We start from the raw sequence: 21,490 nt of genomic DNA on the forward strand, positions 1-21,490 counted from the left end.
TGTCGTAGGGAGAAAGGCTTTGAAAAGAGAAGCCCAGCTTCAGAGAGGGTGAGGTTAAGCAGGGACAGGGTCTAGAGGTGAGGTTGTGGCTGTTCCGTCTGGGGAGGTGCAGGTTGTGGGGGCAACTTTTGGAGGAAGCGATGGTTAAAAATGCAGGGAAAGGGACGTCCCTGGAAGCGATAGTTAAAAATGCAGGGAAAGGGACGTCCCTGGTGGTCCAGTGGCTAAGACTCTGGGCTCTCAATGTAGGGGCCCGGGTTCGATCCCTGATCAGGGAACCAGATCCCACGTGCCGCAACTAAGACTCTGAGCAGTCAAATCAATAAATGACTTAAAGACAACAAAAATGCAGGGAGAAAGGCCCTCTGAGGGAGACCTGGCCAAGAAGCAGGAATGACATGCAATTCTCATGAAATGCGTGTTTCCTGGCCTTTTATTCCTCCACCTGTAAAGTGACCTAATGAAGGAAGAAGATTTCTGCTAGACAGGATGGATGCTAACAAATGTCTTTCCTCTGTTCCACGCTCGCAGATACCGCCATGGAAAGGTGAGCACTGCCGGGCATTATCCCCGCTCTGTGACCTCCTCCTCCACAACCCTAGAGCGAGCCTTCACACTTGTGTGTGTTTTGTTTTTCTCTTCTCCTCCTTCTTCTTTTTTTTTCAAATGCAAGTGCCTGACTTAAGCTTTGATTGCCGAGGCATCCACTTACTTCAAAGAGGCATCCACTCCAGAGATGGCTATCTCGAATAAACACACTGCCAGACACAGGACTAGATCCCAGCCAGGCCGGCTCTCCGCACTGAGGCGCCTCTGTTTTAGAGATTTCGGTTGATTTCAGTAACAGATCCTTCGAGCCACTTGTTCTTTTGTCTTAGTGCACTTTAAATTCCCCGCTCTTCTGTTTTAAAACTCACCAATAAAGAGTGAGCCCTCGAAACTCTAGACTTCCCCCCGCCTCGACCCAAATAAAGGCAGAACACCCCAGGCCCATGTCTCTGAGCTCTCTTTATCCATGACTTTGCTGTGTGGCCCCAGGTGCGCTGTGTACCTCCCAGGTCCTGTAAGTAATAAACCTTTATTTTCTCAAAGTTTCCGGATGGTTATTGCTGAAGGGCGTCTTGCAATCCTAACAGGAACCATGAGGGCTGAGCCAGCCACAACAGTGGTTACTGATAGGCTAAGACCTGCACAAAACAAAACAAACCCCTTTGAGGGGGGTCTTTCTGTAGACACCCCACGCTCTCAACACTGGCGCACGGCCTGGCTTTCCTGTTGCTCCCTACTATCAGGGCACACACACATGAGGACACATGTATGCATGTGCACGCACACACACACAGTTATCCCAAGCATGTGTGTTTGCTCTGTGGGTTCCTTCATTGTTTCATATTTTTGTTTGCTAAAGCGATTTTACGCAGAAGGCTAGGAGGAGGACGGCCTTGTCCCCCATTGCATCAGTGGGAGAAACTTGACGGGTTCCTCTTGCAAAAAGAAGATCAAGGACCTTGTTTTCCCTCCGAATTTCATCGCAAGCTCCAAAGAACATGCCTTGATCAAAATGTTCTTTGTTTTTATTTTAGTTTTCAGGATGAAAATTTTGTTTTTGAGGAGTTTGCTCGCCAAAATCTGAAAGATGCAGGAGAATATAAGGAAGAGAAGACAGAGCAGGAGGCGGCTATGGATGAGTGAAGAGGCCGGCTCAGGACGCGGGATGCGGGGCATTAGCCACATGGTAGCAGGGCTAGCCCTTTAGTGATGCTAAATTCCAAAGTGTGGGTCTTTTTCACAGAAATAAAGTTTGTTCTGCCCCAGCTGTGAGTCAAGCTGACTTGTTGGGGAGGCTGACTGAGTTAGTAACACGCAAGGGGCAGCCTTGAGTCTGGGGGTGCGGGGGCATGGGAGAGTGGGTTGGGGGGGGAGAAGGACCCTTCAAGGTAAGAAGCCATCCTTGCTCATTTGCTCATCCGACGGGGGGCTGGTGTGTCCCAGGCTTTCTCCAGGGCCTCTGGGGTAGGCTGTTTCCCTGGAAACTTGGGGAAGGGGGTGGCGCGGGGCAGTGTGTCTAGTGACCTGTGCTATCCTAGCTCCAGGGCACCCACAGAGCCTCCCCAGAGAAACAGGGCAGTGGACGAATGTGGACAAAACCACTCTTCATCTCTTATTCAACTTTGGTAAAGAATCCACCTGCGATGTGGGAGGCCTAGTTTCGATCCCTGGGTTGGGAAGATCCCCTGGAGAAGGGAAAGACTACCCACTCCAGTATTCTGGCCTGGAGAATTCCATGGACTATATAGTGCATGGGGCCGCAAAGAGTCGGACACGACTAGGTGTCTTTCACTTTCACTTTGCTTTGAATCTAAGTCCTGCTTGAGCTCTGGGTTGTTGGCTTGTTTTTATTGAATGCAAGCCGTGAAATTCCAGTTGTCTGGTGTAAATGGGGGAAAAGGAATGCATTAGAAGGACTCAGAGTGGCTCAGAGAACTGACTTAAAGGAAGAATCTGAGCTGCCACACTTGGGGCGGGTAGAAACCAGAGAAGCCCCAGGGGTCATGGCCCAGGAGCTCCGGGTCCTGCCCTCTGGCTTGGCCATTCACCCCTGGTGGCCTAGCACCAAGCTCCTAGTCTCTGAGGCTCTGGTTCCGGTGTGCTGTTCCTGGGAAGGAGAGTCTGGCCCAACTTTGGCCAGGGGATCAACGCCTCGGGGCCAGCGATGGCAGAGTCCAGCCCTGGGAATGGGTTGTCCTAGAAGAGGGGGTTCTCCATGAGCCCCATGGGCTTCTTGGTTAGACTGCCTTCACTGGGATTGGGCATTGAAGGGGTCAGGGAGAGGAAAGCTCATGTCCAGGAGGAAACTGAAGCTGAAGAAGGAGAAGATGTAACAGAGGTGATGCCAGGACCCCGTCTTTGGAGTCCTTTTCTTGGCCTGTGGTACCCCAGCCTTGGGGTCTGCTGCTGACGGCAGAGAGACTGAACGGCTCTCTTGGTGCCCACAGAGGGCCTGGGGGAAATGTGTTGACCCCCAAGGGGATAGGATGAAAGGAGATTGGAGCCTTCTACACAGTTTAACCCACTCACAGGAGGCATGAGGGTGGATGGGAGGGGGCCAGTGTGGGCTGGACACTCAGGGTCAGGTCTCCAGGACCAAGAGCAGTGGCAGAGGACCAGAGCAGGAAAGCCCCACACCTGGGTTTGTTCGGCACAATTCCAGGCTGTCTGTGTCCTGAGGACTGGGACTTAGATCAGAGGTTCTCCTCGGGAACCTAGGACAGGATCCCATACTCACAAATCGAAGTCTGAACTCGAGTGATGAATAGGCGGCCTTCCGACATTGACCGCAATGAGAATTCATTTCTGGAGAAGAGCTAATTATAACACAGGCAGAAAACTGGGCCTTTGGCCTGTGGGTGAGCAGGGTTGGACACAACCTCCCTGTCGTTTTTTTTCTGCCATGCTAACGGAACAGCAAGCAGGCTTCCAGCCACGCCCCTGTCTCAGGACACTCAGGGTTGGAGGTACGCTCCTCTGGGGATTCTAGCCCTTCTGCTGCCTGCCTACTGCCCACGCCCACAGCTCGGCTGTGATTGGCTCCCGCCAGAGATCCTGGGCAAGACGGGGACCTGGGACTGCGCCCGGCAGGCCTGGTGAGAGGATCAGTCACTCGGTTCCTGCATTGCTCGACCCCAGGATATCCTAAGTCAGGGTGGACAGTAATAGGCCGGACCTTTGAAAGTGTGTGGGTGTGAGAGCCAGAGAGGAAGGCCAATCCCTGGAGAACAAAGGTCAGAACAGCCCTGGCCCTCCAGGTTATTTTGGTAACAAAACGCTTGACTTTCGCGTGCTAGCTAGTTTACCATCTGCGGCTGGCCACCCCCGTGAGAGCTCTGGGGTGGGAGCAGGAAATGAGCCACCGCTGCCTGACCAGGGTAAGGAATATCTCCTGGATGAGCCTGTGCACCAGGGATGTGTCTGCTTGGCATGCAGACCCCTGGCATTGGGACGCAGAATGTCTGTGTGCAGGTTGGATGGGTGGCCCGGGGCTTTCTAGGTATGTGCGGTGGGAGACACAGGGTGCCAGGGAGCTGAGGGTGCTGCAGGGGGAAAGTGGTGACTGAGAACTTGGGGCAAAGTGCTGCAACCAAAGGGCTGGAGAAGTAGGGAAAGCTGCTGTTTTTTGGGTATCTGCACCATGCTTGGGAAGCACCAACCATGCCTCCCATTCATTAGATGAGAAAACTGCAGTTCAGAGAGGTTAAGTCCCTTACCCAAGGTCACACCAGCTAGTGAGAGGTGAAGTCAAGACTTAAACTCTGGTTTCCTGGAGTCGATAAGAATCAGAACTTTGCTCACATTTTTTTTTTTTTTTGGCCGCACCACAAGGCATATGAGACTTTAGCTCCCTGACCAGGGATCGAACCTGTGCCCCTACGGTGGAAGTGTGGAGTCCTAACCACTGGACCTCCAGGCAATGCCCTTTGCTCATCTTTTGATGCTGAATCTGTATATGAGAGTTTGTGGGGGAAGAAGGGGCAGACTGGCATTTATGACTCAACAATGGCTGCCCTTAAGTTTTTTTAAGTTGAAAATATTAATATTATTGAGGTAGTTATAGATTCACATGCAGTAGTAGGAGACAATACAGAGGGATTCCCCAAAGGTAACATCTTGCAAAACTATAGCAGATACCACAACCAGGAAATTGACATTCATATAGTCCATCCATGTTTTTCATATTTCCCCCATTTTAGTTTTTACTTGCATTCACGTATGTGTCTGTGTGTGTATCTTTTATCATGTGTAGATAACTTCTTTTTAGAGTATGTTTTCCTATTCCTCTAAGATTTTTCATTGCTTGCCTCCCAGTCTAACCTCATGGCCCTAAGGATCTAGTTTACTGATCCTCGGCAGGTGGGCAGGGAGGGGGCTGGAGGTGGGTGCATTTGGAAACGTATGGGGGGCAGCATTTGGTGACACGGGTCCCTGGGGGCCAGGGAAACTTGACGTTGCACACAGCAAAGAAATGTCCTGCTCCAGATGTCAGCCATCACCCTAGTTCAGGGTAAAATAATTCCCATGTTTTCAAGTGCACCGTTTCATCTATCCTAACATGAAGCGGTTCTTTCTGACAGGAGGTGCCCTTCTGCACTGACAGGTCGAGAAAAGAAAGATTAGGTTGGATGTGAAGTGTGTTATTACTGCCACCTCGAACATGCCCTTAAGGTGGGGTAGACTCGGGGAGCAGCATATTGTTAGCGATGATTCACAGCGTGACTCAATCCATCAGGAGGCGCCCGGTGACTGTGTGCTCACAGGCACCACCTCGGGGGAGGTCTCCAAGGGAACAGCTCCACAGCCACCCTAGAACACAAAGGCTTCTCCGATCATCAGAGAAAATATGCCAGTTACATGCCTCCGATTGCAGAACATAATACAGTTCTTACTAAGCTTAATACTCTTTTTAAAAATATACTTTATTTTCAAATAGTTTTAGATGTACAGAAAAGTGGCAAAGTACAGTATGTCCCTCCACACCCCGAGTCTCCTAAATCATTAACATCTTACACTAGGATAGCACATTGGCCACACTGAATGCATCAACGTGTGTGTGTGTGTGTGTGTGTGTGTGTGTGTGTTAGTTGCTCAGTCATGTCCAATTCTTTGCGAACCCATGGACTGTAGCCCACCAGGGTCCCCAGTCCATGGAATTTTCCAGGCAAGAATATTGGAGCAGGTAACCATTCATTCCCTGCTCTAGGGATCTTCCCAACCCAGGGATCAAAGCCAGGTCTCCTGCATTGCAGGCATATTCTTCACCATCTGAGTCACCAGGGAAGCCCTAGAATGCATCAATATTGACACATTCTTATTAAGCGGAAAGTACATTCTTTATTCAGATACCCTTAGTTTTTAACCTACTGTCCTTTTTCTGTTCCAAGATCCCACATGACATTTGGTGGTCACGTTTCCTAAGGCTCCTCTTGGCTGTGACAATTTCTAGGACTTTCTCATTGCAAATAGGCTCCTCTCCAGCCAGATTCCACCTCCCAACTCTCTCCTGAGTTCACAACTATGCCCTTGGCTTTTCACCTCTAAAATGATGGATTCTGGATCCCAGGTACCCTGTGAGCATCCAAAAGGTATAGACAACAGCACTGTCCCTCCCCCCAACACCCCTAGGTTTTTGCACTCATGTATCACACTATACGGTTATTGTCTTCCCAAGTAGTGAAGTGAAGTGAAGTTACTCAGTCCTATCCGACTCTTTGTGACCCCAAGGACTGTAGCCTACCAGGCTCCTCTGTCCATGGGATTTTCCAGGCAAGAGTACTGGAGTGGGTTGCCATTTCCTCCTCCAGGGGATCTTCCTGACCCAGGGATCGAACCCAGGTCTCCCGCATTGCAGGCAGATGCTTTACCGTCTGAGCCACCAGGGAAGTCGTAAAGGTTGTGTTCCCAAGTAGGGCTAGTGGTAAAAAATAACCCACCTCCCAATGCAGGAGACGTAAGAGATGGGTCAGCAAGAACACCTGGAGAAGGAAAGGCAACCCACTCCAGAATTCTTGCCTAGAGATTCCCAAGGACAGAGGAGCCTGATGGGCTACCATTTATGGGGTTGCAAAGCGTTGGACACGACTGAAGCGTCTTAGCATGGCCATGTTGCAATTAATTGATATAAAACCACTAGTCTTTGTGGAGAGGCAGGACAGCTTCCCCTTGTGCCCTTATCAGTCAGCTCCTTGCTGTCATAACAAGGTACCACAGACCTGCGAGCCTAAGCAACAGGATGTATTTTCTCAGGATTCTGGAGGCCAGAAGCCTGAGGTCAAGGTGTGGTCAGATTCTTCTGAGGCCTTTCTCCTTGGCTTGCAGATGACTTCTCTGTGTGTCTTCACGTGGTCTTCCCTCGGGCCCTGCCTGCGTCCACATTTCTTCTTACAAGGACACCAGTTGTACGGGTTAGGGCCATCCCAATGGCCTCATTTTAACTGAACTACTTCCTTAAAGACCTTGTCTGCACACACAGTCACATTCTAAGGTCCTAGGGGATTAGGGCTTCAATGTACGGCTGTTGGGGGACACAAGTCAGCCCCTAACAAGACCCTTCTCTGCTCCTTCTTTGAGCTTCAGCTTCCTAGGAGGCCTAGCCCTAGAGGGTCAAGGACTTGGGAATCACATGGTCCAAGTGAAGTTCTGCCTCTCTTGCGTTCCTTGGGAGAGGTGTCTGAACCTTAGGTCTTCATCTCTAGAATGAGACCATCGAGCTTGCTCTGGGGGACTCATGTGCAGCCCAGAATTGCTGGTCAAGTGTTTGGCACGTGCCCGGTGGCTCGTCAACGGGACTCATGTACTCCTGCATCTGGGAACTTTCTGCCACCAAGAAAATGTTCTATCTCGTGTGGCCCTGGGTGGTAGCAGCTAAACCGCATTTACCTACTGAGCAGTTGAAATGTGGCCAGTGTGGCTGAGGAACTGAAAATTAATTTTAATTAATTGAAATAGAATTGGAAGTAGCCACGTGTGGCTAGTGGGTACAGCAGTGGGCAGTGTAACCGGTGGGCCAGGGGCCCCTAGCGTGTCCCCAGAGAGTTTTTGCATCAGGCTGTGCCATGCCCTGTCCTGGCTGTGAATCCATTCCCCTGACCATGTCCCCCTACTAGATGCTACTTTGTGGCCCCCAGGAGTGGTGGGTCTCCTGTATTCTGCCTCTGGAAAGCAATGTCTCGTGCAGTGGGGGCCAGAGCATGCTGACCAGCAGGCAGGACAGCCTGTGTGTCCCTAGCCATTGTGTCCCTAGTAGCAGCCCTTTGAAAGGGCAAGGGGACAATAGCATAGCTCCATAGTACCACAAGGACACAACTTAGGAGCTGAACAACAACAGTACCTCAGAATGTACTGCATTTGGAAGTAGGGTCTTTAAAGGGGATTTGTGCCTCTGTTCAGTTCAGTTCAGTCGCTCAGTCACATCCAACTCTTTGCGACCCCATGGACCGCAGCACGCCAGGCCTCCCTGTCCATCACCAACTCCCGAAGCTTACTCAAACTCACGTCCATTGAGTCAGTGATGCCATCCAATCATCTCATCCTCTGTCGTTCCCTTCTCCTCCCGCCCTCAATCTTTCCCAGCATCAGCCTGTCCCTCTGAGGTGGCACCAAGTCCTTCTCCACCTGGATGTGCCAAAGGGTGGCAAAACCTCAGCTGATGTCACCTCCTCCAGCTTCACTCCCACCCACCCACCATCAGCAGTCTTAGCTGGGAAGGAGGTGGCGGTGGTGATGGTGGTGCTGTCATGTTGGACTCTTTGCGACCCCATAGACTGTAGCCCACCAGGCTCCTCCGGCCATGGGATTTCCCAGGCAAGAATACAGGAGTGAGTTGCCATTTTCTCCTCCAGGGGATCTTCCCCACCCAGGGATGGAACCCTTGTCTCTTGTATCTCCTGTATTGGCAGGGAGATTCTTTACCACTGTGCCACCTGGGAAGCCCTGCTGGGAAGGAGGGGCTTATCCCAAATCGCCTCTGCCTCCCTCGTAGTGATCACTCTGCCCTGAGTCCATTTCTCTCTCTCCACAGGTCTCTCAAAAATCTGGGGCAGCCACCTGATCCATTACTTCAAAGCCTGGATCATAGACCTCAGCTTTGTGACCTAGTCCCTGCCCAGGGCTCAGATCGCTCAAGGGCTTCCAGCTTCCCTCAGTTCACTTCACTCGCTCAGTTGTGTCCAACTCTTTGAGACCTCATGGACAGCAGCACACCAGGCATCCCTGTCCATCACCAACTCCCGTAGTTTACCCAAATTCATGTCCATCGAGTCAGTGATGCCATCCAACCATCTCATCCTCTGTCCTCCCCTTCTCCTCCTGCCTTCAATCTTTCCCAGCATCAGGGTCTTTTCAGGACTCAACCTAAAAAGCCCAAGCCCCTTATCAGGTTAACAAAGCCGGGTCTGACCTGTCCACCCCCAGGCTCATTTCTTCAAGTGTTTTCTTTCCTTTAGGCTACAGTTTCCCTTTTTCTTAGAAATGTGTTCTTTCTTGCTTACAGGCCGTTGCATCATTTCATCTCTTGGCCCCCTCCCCCGCCCCACCCCACCCGAACAGGGTTCTCCGGTTAGGGATAACCCCTGCTCACATTTTCCGTCTCACGTTAAACATTTCTTCAGGAAGCCTTCTCAGATGGAACCGGGTATCTGTGTTCCGGTATCCCAGAGGCCTGTGCTAGAATTTTCTTCTTGGCATTCGTGCACACATACACGCATCCACTCGCGGTGCAACTAAGTGGCGGGCGCAGCTTTAGATGCTGGCGACACAAGGCAGGACAAGAAAGAAACGGTCCCAGGCTGCCTGAGGTCACTTCCATTCTTGAAGGGGAAGATTAAAGCCTTAAAAAGTGAAGACAGAAACAAAAAACAAATAAACAAACGAAACACACAATTTGTGTCCCAGGGAGAAGCAGACGCTAAATTCTGGGCATCCGACACTACAGGTGGGGCCGAAGCGGTGCGGGAGCCGGGCGCGAGCTCTCTCTGCGCGCGCGCGCGCACGCCCGGCAGGGGGCGCGGAGGGGGCGGAGCTGGGGAACCCTGCGACCCGGCCCCGCCCCCGCGCCCCGCCCCCGCGAGACCCCGCCCCCGGCCCGGCGCGGCCCGGCCCCGCCCCCGCCCGCTGTGCGCGCGCTGGCCGGGCAGCATGGCGGCGGCGGCGGGCGCCCCTCAGCCGGGTCCGCCGCAGCCGCCTCCGCCGCCGCCGCCCGAGGAGTCGTCCGACAGCGAGCCCGAGGCGGAGCCCGGCTCCCCGCAGAAGCTCATCCGCAAGGTGTCCACGTCGGGCCAGATCCGCCAGAAGGTGAGCCCGCGGCGGTGGCGGCGGCCCGGGCGCGCGCCCCTCAACGCCGCGGCAGCCCCGTGAGGCCCGCAGCCCGGCCCGAGCGGCTGCCCAGGCCCAGCCCGGCCCCGGCCTAGGGTCCCGCCGGGCGCCGCTGCCTACACCGGGCGCGCTCCGTCGGGTAACGGGGCTGGGCACCCGGGCTGAGCGCGTTCACCCCCCACCCCGGGAGGGGCGGCGGCGGCGGCGGCGGGGACCCCGGGGCCGGGGGGCGCAGGTGGGCGCCGCGCGGGGCCCGGGCGGGCCGGGCGCTCGGCGGGGTGGGCCGGGAGCACCCGGAGGGCAGGCCTTACAGGCTGAGGGGGCGAGCGCACCAGAAATGGGGGCTCCTGGCTGCGCCCCGCCGGCGAGCGCAGCCAGACCCCGGCTTCTGCACGTAATTTCTGAGCACCGAGGGGGCTCGTTCCCGCTGGGAGCTCTGCGCTCACCTGTGTGATTTAACACCACCACCCCCCCCCCCCCCCCCCCCCGAGAAACGCGGTTCGAACCGGGGTGTGGGGGGTCTTTTCTCCCCTCCCTTCGCGCGGCTTTTCTTGCGGGAAAGGGCCAGGGATGCGCGTCCTCTGACCGTCTCCCTCTCCCTCCCCGGGTGAGCTGGGGACCAGGGGGTTGTCCCTGGCTGCTCACCCCGCTTGGCACCTCGCTCTGCACGGAGAACTCCGGGCGCGGAGTGTTAGCTGCAGAAAGACGCATTTCCTTTCCGCAGGAGTAAAGTTGCACCCTTTGTGTTCCCGTCGCTGTTTCCGTTGCCCACTGCTTGGGGGGTTTTGCTACATCAGGTGAGCCTTGTTGTGTTAGCGCACGGCTTCCTCGGGCAGGTGGTTGGACAGGTGGCTGAGGGCAGGCGGGGTCCGTGGGCAGCCCCGGGCTGGCAGACTTGCTCATCCCGCTGCGGTGCGCTTTTCCTCAGCCGCCAGCGAGTTCAGCTGGTACTTTTACCGTGGGAGCCATTTCTGGCTTAATCATCTTCTCTCGGCCTCTGATACCTCTGTGTGTGTGTGTGGGGGGGGGGGGGGGGCGGTAATCTTCGGCCCTAACGTTACAAACACGTTTATTGTGAAGTGCTCCAGTTATTCAGCACGTAGGTACTGAACACCCTCTTTGTTCCAGGTGTTAACAGTCGGAGTAATAATTATAAGTGGTAGTCATTCCCCAGTGCTTACTGCGTGCCAGGCAACTTTTCTTGGGTTAACTTGACAGCACTTGACATGGGTTAACTCATTTAGCACCCATTCTGTTGGGTGTTATCGGTCATCCCCTTCTCTCTCTCTCTTTTTTAAAAAATTTTATTTTAAACTTTGTATTTTGTATTGGGGTATAGCCGATTAACAATGTCATGATAGTTACAGGGGAACAAGGAAGGGACTCAGCCACACATATACATGTATCCATTCTCCCTCAAACTCCCCTCCCATCCAGGCTGCCCTGTAACAGGGGGCAGAGTTCCCTGTGCTATACAGTAGGTCCTTGTGCTATACAGTAGGTTATGCATTTTATATAGAGCAGTGTGTGCAAGTCCATCCCAAACTCCTCTAACTGTCCCCCGCCCACCCCCCCCCACCCCCGCCACCAACCACAAGTTGGTTTTCTAAGTGTCATCCCCTTCTTATGCAGTTGGAGGTGGAGAGGGTAAGTGACTTTCCCAGGGTGTCACTGATAGGAACTGTGGGTCTGGATCTGAACTATGGTCAGGAACCCAAGATGGAAGGCAGTTTCTCCATTTGGGGGTTCCCAGGCTGTAGGAGATGGACACTTGTCCACATGACAGGATGATGTAGTAATGCTGTGGGAACTCTGAGGACAGAGAATCCAGCTACCCCAGGAGGCAGGATCTTGAGGGAAAGTTTGTCAAGAATTAAGGAAATTAAGGAAAAGAGGGACTTTCCACGTAGTTGAATGACCCCAGGTGGCTCAATAATGAAGAATCCACCTGCCAGTGCAGGAGACACAGGTTCATTCCCTGGGTCGGGAAGATCCCCCGGAGGAGGAAATGGCAACCCACTCCAGTGTTCTTGACTGGGAAAGCCCATGGATGGAGGAGCCTGGTGGGCTACAGTCCATGGGGTAACAAAGGTTCCGACACGATTTTAGTGACTGAACAACAACATCTACAGGTTTAAGGACACCTGGGAATGGTCAAAGGTTAGTGGGTCAGATTGAGAGGAATGAAGAAGAGGCTGGAAAGGCAGATCAGGCTGGATTTTGAAAGGACAGCCCTAGAGCTGGGTTTTTGGCCTTAGGCAAGAGGGAGCCACTGAGGGTCATTCAGAGCGTGAGAGGGATGGGTCACATCTGCTTCTGGAAAGATCTCCAAGTAGAGCCCTCAGTGGTACTGATGGGAGTGGTTCTCTCCTGCTGCTTGGTCCTTGGGCATGGCGTGTGCCCAGTATGGAGTGGATCATTTATAGTTTAGATTTATAGCTATAGATTTATCTTAGTAAGATTTGAACTCTCAGAGATTCCATTGTTTGTCCAGCATTCTGTGCTTCAGGAGGCTCCCCCCCTCCTTAAAACAATAGCTGTTGTACCAGCTGTTCTGGTTGAGGAGGAGTGATGGGTAGAGGTTTAAAAATACACCCCGAGGACTTGGGTTTCTGAATGCAGCCACATCTGCTGTACAAACAGCTTAAGGCTGAGTTTTCTTTTGTGTTGTTAGAGATTGATGGAATGTGAGGTTTGCTGTGCGTGCAGTGGCTCCCAGCCTCCAGATCAGCCATTCAGAAAATTCCTCTGCTATACGTAGCACACAGAGGAAATATCCAGAATGGTATGGGGTGTCATTCTGAATTCAAAAAAGGATCCACCCACTTTAAGGATGTGAAGCAGAGGGAGTTCATTCAGTGTAGGGGAGTGGTTGTACAGGTGGTAAAGAATTGAGAACGCAAACAGTGGGCAGTGAGGCAACCCTGCCACCCTGGACCCGGAGGAGCTGGGGAGGAGGCCGCGTTTCAGACCTGAGAAGCACCTACCCCTCGCCAGGGGCTAGGACCACCGTGGGTCATCTGGCGGTGGCTGGAGACTCACCCCCGCCCCGCCCCAACCCCCTAGTCCTGCATGGGAACCTAGCCCGCGGGGGTTCAGCCCCTCTGCAGTTTGGAACAGAGCAGAAGAGTGAGGAATGAAACCAAGGACAAGCTGGCCCAGGACCAGAGCTGTATGTGAGCCGTTTTTGCACTGAAATATTAGTCCCGTTGCAAGCTAGAGCTGTCTTAATGGAAAAAGAAAAGGCAGTATCTTACAACAGTGCCTCTCAAATTTTCATGTGCAGATTGGTTCCCTGGAGATCTTGATAAAATGCAGTAGATCTGGCAGTGGGGGTTGAGATTCTGCATTTATCACCTCTCAGGTGATGCTGCTGCTGGTTCATGGACTAGACTTTGAGAAACAAGACCTTAATGACATATGTGTAAAGTGTTAGTCACTCAGTTGTGTCCGATTCTTTGCGACCCCAAGGACAATAGCCCTCTGTCTATGGAATTCTCTGGACAAGAATACTGGAGTGGGTTGCCATTTCCTTCTCCAGGGGATCTTCCTGACCCAGGGATCGAACCTGGGTCTCCTTCATTGCAGGCAGACGCTTTACCCTCTGAGCCACCAGGGAGCTACCGTTTGAGCTACGTAAGTTGAGATTTGGAATGGTCATTTATTAGTTTTCCGTGTCGTGGATGTCTCACATTTTCATACGTTCTAACCGCCCCCAGCAAACACATTGCTTCTTTTCATTTCCTACCATAGTGCACAGTATTTTCAAGGATCACATAGCTAGTGTGAAAAGTAGAAAATGGAGCTCATATTCTGATAAATTAATTTACTGATTTACTAATTTGAGGTGTTCTCAAATTTAAGTAGGTAACTGTGGTTCTGTGAGGCCTTAACAGTTCAGATAGGGCTTAATTTAAAACATTTTAAAAAAAGTGTTAACATTTTTGGCTTTGTGCATTAAATATTCCTGATTTCAAATTGAAAAACAGTATTTCTTCCATTGTGAAATAAAGACTAGTAGAGATTAAGTAAAACGTTCAAGTTGTAAAACACTTAAAAAAAAACAAAACAGCTTTACTAAGATAAAATTCACATACCATAGAGCTCACTCATTTAAAGTGTACAGTTCAGTGGCTTTTAGTATACTCATGGTTGTGTAATCATCACCACAGTTAATTTTAGAACATTTTCATCACCCCCGAAAGAAACCCATAACCATTAGCATTCACTCCCCATTTCCTCCCAACTTTCTCAACCTTAGGCGACTGCTAGTCTGCTTTCTATTTTGTGGATTTGCTGATTCTGGACATTCTGTATAAATGTAGTATGTGGTATGTATACTTTGTGTCTGGCTTCTTTCACTTAGTATAATGTGTTCAAAATTTATCCACGTTTTGGGCCGTGCCAGTACTTTTTCTTTTATTGCTGGATAATATACCATTGTATGGATATGCTACACTTTCTTTACATTCATCACTTGATGGACGTTAGGGTTATTTCCACTTTTTGGCTATTATGGTTGCTGCTGCTGGGAACATTCATGGACATATTTCTGTGTGGACATATGTTTCTTTCTGGTTTTATAGACCTAAGAGTTGATTTCCTGGGTTGCATGGTAATTCTGTGCTTGGTCTTTGAGAAACTGCCAGACTGTTTTCCAAAGTGGCTACACCATTTTCCATTTTCACCAGCAAGGTATGAGGGTTCCAGTTTCTCCACCTCCTCAATTGTTTTATCTTTTTGATTATAGCTGTCCTAGTGGGTGGGAAGTGGAGTGGAAGGGTTTTTAAAGTTAGTGTGTAGCAGTGTTTGAGTCTAAACTGTGGAGTCAAATGGAGTTGATTCACATCCTGCTTGCCTCCGTATGAGTCACGTGATCACAATCAAGTCTAAACCTCTTAAGACCTGGCTGCTTCATCTGTGAATGGGGAAATACTAGTTCTTGGGTAGGCAGTGGTGACAGTCAACAGCAGGTGTGTGTTCCTGAGCCTCCATTTCCATATCTGCAAAGTAGCAATGATAATAATAGTTCTCAGGTCTGTGAAATAGAAATGATAACTCATAGAATCAAATGGAATAGTCTTTGTGCAATGCTGATCTAGTATTGTGCCTGCGTATTATGAGCATTCAGTAAATGGTTGTTATTATGATTATTTCTGTCTTTCTGATTGTTCACTTTTTATATCTTTTTTTTTTTTTTTTTTTTATAATTTCCATTTTATTGTCTTTTCAGAGAAACCAATATTTCTTCAGTCTTTAAGGACTTGGATCCTTAAAAATATGGAACGCTTCACGAATTTGCGTGTCATCCTTGCGCAGGGGCCATGCTAATCTTCTCTGTATCGTTCCAATTTTAGTATATGTGCTGCCGAAGCGAGCACCACTTTTTATATCTTTAATAGTAGCCATCTCCCGGAATCCCTCGTCCCCCAGCTCAGGCTGACCTGGATGCGTGTTCATCTCTCGCACCCAGAATAGCAAATAAAAACGAATCTGGTGGACAATTAACAGTGAATATCTTTTAAAAGAATTGTTAACTCACTGAATCCTAGTGGGCGCACCGCGGGCTAGGTGTTATTTTCCTTATCTCACAGATTCAGTTTAGCTCAGCCAGGAGTGGACACTTTAACTTGGTTCTGTGTGTCGGGTACTTGGGGTACCTTCCTGAACGGCAGAAAACACTCCTAGAGCTAATATAGTCTGAACAGACGTTAATAGGATAACCGCATAGTGACTGTAGGGCTCTTTAAAGTGGACTCTAAATCAAATACCTGCTTGCTCTGTAAAAGAAAGAGGGGGGAGATGTGGACCCAAAGGAGCATATCGGGAAATGGCCATGTGAAAACAGAGCTCACGATTTTGAGCTGTGCTCTCACAAATCAGGGACCAGGTGGGGTCGTTAGAAGAGGTCACATTAATAGATGCAATCCCTCCTGGATCCTTGGAGGGAGTGTGGCCCTGCTGACACCTTGCCTCCGGACGTCCAGCCTCCTGCCCTGGGTGTAAGCCTCCCAGTCTGGGGCCTTGGTTATGGGGCAGCCCCAGGAGACTGACAGAGGACATATACCGATTCTGAAGGGCACGCCGGCGGGCAGAGGTCTGGGAGGCAGGCAGACAGGTCTCGGGAACTGAGGAATTAGGATCTGTCAAGAGGCGGCAGTGGCGGGCGAACTCCCTTCACTTGGTCTGGGATCCCAAAAAGCCTTTTCCCAGGAGTGAGGAGGGCGATGACACCCAGTCCTCCAGTTATTTTCATAAGCCGTCTGTAAATCCAGTGTTCTGTGTTCAGTGAAGAACAGATACACAGGAGGTAAGGCCACATGAATTAAAACCAACAGAAACAGCAGACTATAAAGACAGATTAACAGGGGCTCTAGACATCACAGATTTTAAAATAACTGTGCTTACTATGTTTAAGGAGATAAAGGCCAGATTGAGAATTTTGGCAGAGAACTGGAAACTAAGAAGGAACCAAATGAAAATTCTAAAACTGGAAAATGTAACAATTGGAGTTAAATTCTCAAAGGAAGGGTAGAATAGACATGGCTGAAGGAGGAATTTAGTGGCCCAGAAGACGGCTCAAAAGAAAATTTCTACCCACTAGAAATCTGGAGACATTAAAGAAAAAAAAATGGAGAAATTAGCAGATAGGGCAGGAGTCAGAGATAACAGTGAAAAGGTTTTTTATGAGAATATGGGGAGAAACAACACTTGTAAAGATAATGCCTGAGAACTTCCTGAAACTATTAAAAGACACCACCCACAGATTCACTAGCCCTGTGAACACAAAGAAAACCACACCTATCACTTCACAATAAAACTGCTGAAAACCACAGATGAAGAGACTTGAAAGCAACTGGAGACAGATTATCCTCAGAAGAGCAGCAGTTAGGCTGACAGCTGTGTTCTTAACAGAAACCATGGAAGCGGGAGTCGACTGAAGTGTAAGTGCTGAAAGAGACTTACTGCTAACCCGGATTCTTACTCAGTCAAAAGATCCTTCAGAAAGTAAGGCCGAAATAAAGACATCTTCAAATGAACAGAATCAGTTTTATTTTGTGCGCAGACCTGTAATGAAGGAAACGTCAAGTGGTGTTTTTGTTTGTGTCTGGCCAAAGGAAGACGGTCCTTGGTGAAAGGTTAGTGTTTCAGCAAGGAATGAAGAGCTACAAAAAGGGCACCTGCGTGGGAAACACAGTGATCACCTGTTAAAATTAATAATATCTTTGGGTTTAAAATATATGTAGAATTAGAATACATAGCAGTGGCATGCAAGTCAGGAAGGAGGTACATGGAATAAAACTGTTTAAAATTTTCCTTGCATTTTCAGGAAAAAGAAAAAAGCCAATTAATATTAGACAAGTCAGGAATACATATTGTAATCTGTGCAGCAGTCACTAAATTGTGAACGGTGTTGTGCTATCTAAGCAGAGAGGCAAGAAAAATTGAATAAAAGAAATTCTAAATCTGAAAGAAGGCAGGAAAGGAGACAAAAGGGAGAGGGAGGGATTGGGAACTTGGGGTTTGCAGATGCAACGTACTATGGATAAACAACAAGGTCCTGTTGTATAGCACAGGGATATGCCATGATAAACCATAATGAAAGAGAATATTTATATGTATAACAATCACTTTTCTGTATAGCAGAAATTAACACAACACTGAAAATCAACTATAATTCAATAATTTTTTTTTAAAGAGGGGGAGAAAAAGGAACATTAAATAAGTGGAACAAGGAGAAAGCAAACAGTAAATGGATAGGCTTAAAACCCAGTATATCAGTAATCATGTTAAATGTAAGTGAACTTGATTACCTCAGTTAAAAGTCAGATTGTCAGGTAGAAAAAAGAGCAGACTAGGTTATTTAGAAGAAACATTTAACACAAAAGGATATAAAAAGATTGAGAGTCAAGAGATGGGGAAAAAATCCTGTGCACACACCAACCAGAAGAAACACTACAGTGTGTTAGTGTCAGAGTCTTTGAAGGAAGGATTTATTATTAGAGATAAAGATGTAGTACTGATACAAGATAAAAGGTTTATTTCAGATATGATAATTTAAAATCTGTATATCGCTAGTGTAATTTAAAAATTTTTTAGAAGAAAAATTAATACTGTGTTACGGAAGTAAAACAAATCTGTGATCATAGTGGGTTTTCTTTTCTTTAATTTAGCTGTGTCACATCTTGGCTGTGGCACGTGGGATCTTCCGCTGCGGCCCCCGGACTCTCTGGTTGTGGCACGTGCGAGCTTAGTTCTTGGGTCAGGGATCAAACCTGAGTCTCCTGCTCTGCAAGGCAGACTTAACCACTGGGCCACCAGGGAAGTCCCCGTAGTGGAATATCTTCAACAGACCTGTTTCAGATGGTTATGGTAAGCAGACAAAAATTTGTAAAAATACAGAAAAATCGAGCAACCGAGTACTAAACTTGACTTAAGGGACGTATAGAGAACACTACTGAACAATTAATTGCAGAATCGAAATTCTTTTAAAAAACCCAAGACATATTGGTCAGAGTTCACTGTGTTCTAGCCAGAAGGCAGTTCTCAACAACTTTTCAAAGGACTGAAATTATACAGACTGTGGTGTTCTCTAACAACAGTGGAATTAAGCTAGAAATCAATAAAATGAAAACCCCCATGTATCTGGAAATTTAGAAATTTGTTTCTAAATAACATTATGAGTCAAAGCTAGAAAATATCTTTAGTTGAATGATTGCAAAAACATATCAATGTAACTAATGGGATACAGCTGAAGTCATGTTTAGAGCAAGGTTTATAGCTTTAAATGTACTTATGTTACCAGAGGAAGACTGTTGAAAATCCACAAGCCAGGCTGTGTTTCAGGTGGTTAGAAGAGAAGTAGCAACATGTTAGACTCAAAAGGAAGGCAGTAATGAAGAGCAGAATCCAAGGAAATGAAAAGCATTCACCAGAAAAAGGACCAACAAAGGCAAAAATTGATTCTTTGATAGGGAAAAAAAAAATACGATGAAATTGATGAACCCCAGCAGCATTAATCAAGGAAAAATAGAGAAGGCAAATAAGCAGTGTTAGGAATGAAAAAGGGACATCACCGAAAATCTTACAAATATTAAAAAGAGTAGGCAGGTATTATAAACAACTTTATACAAGTAAATTTGAAAATTTACTTGTATGGCTTCCCGCCATCTTTGGCCTGGCTTGTTCTAACCAGTTCTGGTGGGCCCTTGTTTTTTTCTTTTCTGGTGGTCTCCTGTAAGGCAGGGATAAACGCTTCTCAGCTGTGTTCCCTCAAGGCAAGGGCAGGATTAGAGCCCGAGGCTAATACCTGTGGTAGCAAATGCAGGAAAAACATCTTGATAAAAACGCAACATTGATTTCTACTCAAATTGGAAAGGGGAGAGATCAGCAAGCTTTCCCTAAAGGGCCGCATAGAAAGTATTTAAGGCTTTGTGGCCATAGACCCTTTCTGTGGTGGCTATTCAGCTCTGCATTGTAGAGTAAAAGCAGCTAGAGGTGACATGGGCATGGCTGTGTTCTTTACAAAAATAGGTGCTGGGCTGGATTTGCTCGTGGGCAACCTTGGAACCCCTGGAATGGGGAAGATTCTGCATTTATTTATTTACACCTGAATTTATGCTGATAAGGTGACTCAGGGTTGGGGTTGGTCCTCAGAAAGACCAGATAAGTTAGATGTAAGGCCTTTCAGTCTTCCAACTTCCCAGGACCAAGGGGGACTGGAGATTTTGAGTTATAAAAACTCATTTTAACAAGGAGATTTGGGGAGATTCTGGGTTGGCAAAAGCATTAATATGCTGGGAGGGTGTACACCCAGAGAAGGCATGGATGCGCCCCCTTCCCACTTCCTAATACCTTGCCTTGTATGTATCTTCCATATGGTGTCTCTTCCAGGTGTTAGGAAGGATCTTGGGAAGGGAATGCTCATGTACTATTGGTGGGAATATTAAGTTCGTAGCACCACTTTAGAAGATAGTTTAGCAGTATCTTTTAAAGTTGACTTTAAAAATTAGGCTTCCCTCATAGCTCAGTTGGTAAAGAATCCGCCTACATTGCAGGAGATCCTGGTTCAATTCCTGAATCAGGAAGATGCGCTGGAGAATGGATAGGCTACCCTCTCCAGTATTCTTGGGCTTCTCTTGTGCTTCAACAGGTAAAGAATCTGCCTACAATGCGGGAGACCTGGGTTCGATCCCTGGGTTGGGAAGATCCCCTGGAGAAGGGAAAGGCTACCACTCCAGTATTCTGGCCTGGAGAATTCCATGGACTGTATAGCCCGTGGGGTCGCAAAGAGTGGGACACAACTTTCACTTCACTCACTTTCAAAGTTGAAGACATGCATACCCTATATTTCAGCAGTTCTTCTTCTGGATATATATCTAATAGCTTATGTAAGCATTTGTACTCCAAGAGGCATGTGCAAGAATATTCCTAGTGTATCATTTATACTGGTTTCCCTGGTGGCCCAGATGGTAAGGACTCTGCCTGCAATGCAGGAGACCTAGGTTCCATCCCTGGGTCAGGAAGATGCCCTGGAGAAGGGAATGGCAACCCACTCCAGCATTCATGCCTGGAGAGTTCCATGGACAGAGGAGTTTGGCGGGCTGCAGTCCATGGGGTTGCAGAGTCAGACACGACTGAAGTGACTTAGCACACAGCACTCACTCACATTATTTGTGCCAGCTCAAAAGTGGAAGCCACCCAAGTGGTTGTCAGCAGTAGAACTGTTAAATGATAGTGTGTTCTTCCCAGACAGTGCTGTCCATCAATGAAAATGAACTGCTGCTACCTGCTGATTAATGATTAATCACAGCATTGATATTGTCTGGCCAAAAAAGCCAGACATCAAGTAGTACATTCTGTATGATTGCACTTACATTTGGTTCAGAACAGATAGGATAGAAAGGTGTTTAGGCTGCCCGTTTAGCTGCTTCCCAGAGAAGTCTGGGCAGGGGTGGGGTGGGAAGAGATGGGTGGTGACTGCATGGTCCTTGAGAGAAGGGAGCGTCCCAAGCGCCGATAGTGCTGTTTTTTGACTTAGGTGGTGGTTAGTTGGGTTCTCAGTTTGTGATAACTTGTACATTTTTGGATTTTATTTGTGCTACTTTGTAATGAAAAATTTTTTTTCTTTTTTTTTCATTTATTTTTATTAGTTGGAGGCTAATTACTTTACAATATTGTAGTGGTTTTTGTCATACATTGACATGAATCAGCCATGGATTGAAAAATATTTTTAATAATTTTTTTTTTTTTTTGGGCAGTGCTACATGTGGAATCTTAGTTCCCTGACCAGGGATTGACTCTCGCCCCATTCATTGGAAGTGCAGAGTCTTAACCACTGGACCCCCAGGGAAGTCCCCAAATTATTTTTAAATTGAAGTATAGTTGATCTACAATATTATATTAGTTTCCACTGTATGACATGGTGATTCAGTGTTTTTGTAGATTTTACTCCATTTAACAGTTTCCCGGATGGCTCAGTTGGTAAAGAATATGCCTGCAATGCGGGAGACCTGGGTTTGATCCCTGGGTTGGGAAGATCCCCTGGAGAAGGGAAAGGCAACCCACTCCAGTATTCTGGCCTGGAGAATTCTGTCTGGCCTAGAGAATTCCATGGTCACAAAGA

The 21,490-nt window shown here is 48.5% G+C and overlaps 2 protein-coding genes and 1 non-coding gene across 6 annotated transcripts in view; 2 read left to right on the forward strand and 1 right to left on the reverse strand.

Annotated features, from left to right (window-relative positions):
* SAG (S-antigen visual arrestin) overlaps nucleotides 1–1,808 on the forward strand; it is a 30,378-nt gene extending 28,570 nt beyond the window's left edge. The window contains exons 14-15 of one of the 2 annotated variants that reach the window (XM_043877035.1): nucleotides 532–547; nucleotides 1,584–1,808. In XM_043877035.1, the coding sequence (XP_043732970.1) occupies nucleotides 532–547; nucleotides 1,584–1,692 (125 nt within the window). In that variant the 3' untranslated portion in view covers nucleotides 1,693–1,808. Of the gene's footprint in view, nucleotides 1–531; nucleotides 548–673; nucleotides 1,129–1,583 lie in introns of those variants that run through there. The other variant, XM_043877036.1, reaches the window with a different exon arrangement.
* Nucleotides 1,809–9,649: 7,841 nt separating this feature from the next.
* Nucleotides 9,650–21,490, forward strand: part of DGKD (diacylglycerol kinase delta) — a 105,065-nt gene continuing 93,224 nt past the window's right edge. For all 3 annotated transcript variants that reach the window (XR_006335917.1, XM_043878012.1, XM_043878013.1), the window contains exon 1: nucleotides 9,650–9,843. Coding sequence is in view for 2 of the 3 variants with exons in the window: in XM_043878012.1 (XP_043733947.1) it covers nucleotides 9,688–9,843 (156 nt within the window). In the remaining variant the exon portion in view is untranslated. The remainder of the gene's footprint in view (nucleotides 9,844–21,490) is intronic.
* LOC122678425 lies at nucleotides 15,139–15,245 on the reverse strand. Its single transcript, XR_006336099.1, has one exon. It is a non-coding gene; the product is annotated as a U6 spliceosomal RNA (small nuclear RNA).

Source organism: Cervus elaphus, chromosome 20 (genome assembly GCF_910594005.1).
Source record: "Cervus elaphus chromosome 20, mCerEla1.1, whole genome shotgun sequence".
Taxonomy (NCBI): Eukaryota; Metazoa; Chordata; class Mammalia; order Artiodactyla; family Cervidae; genus Cervus; species Cervus elaphus.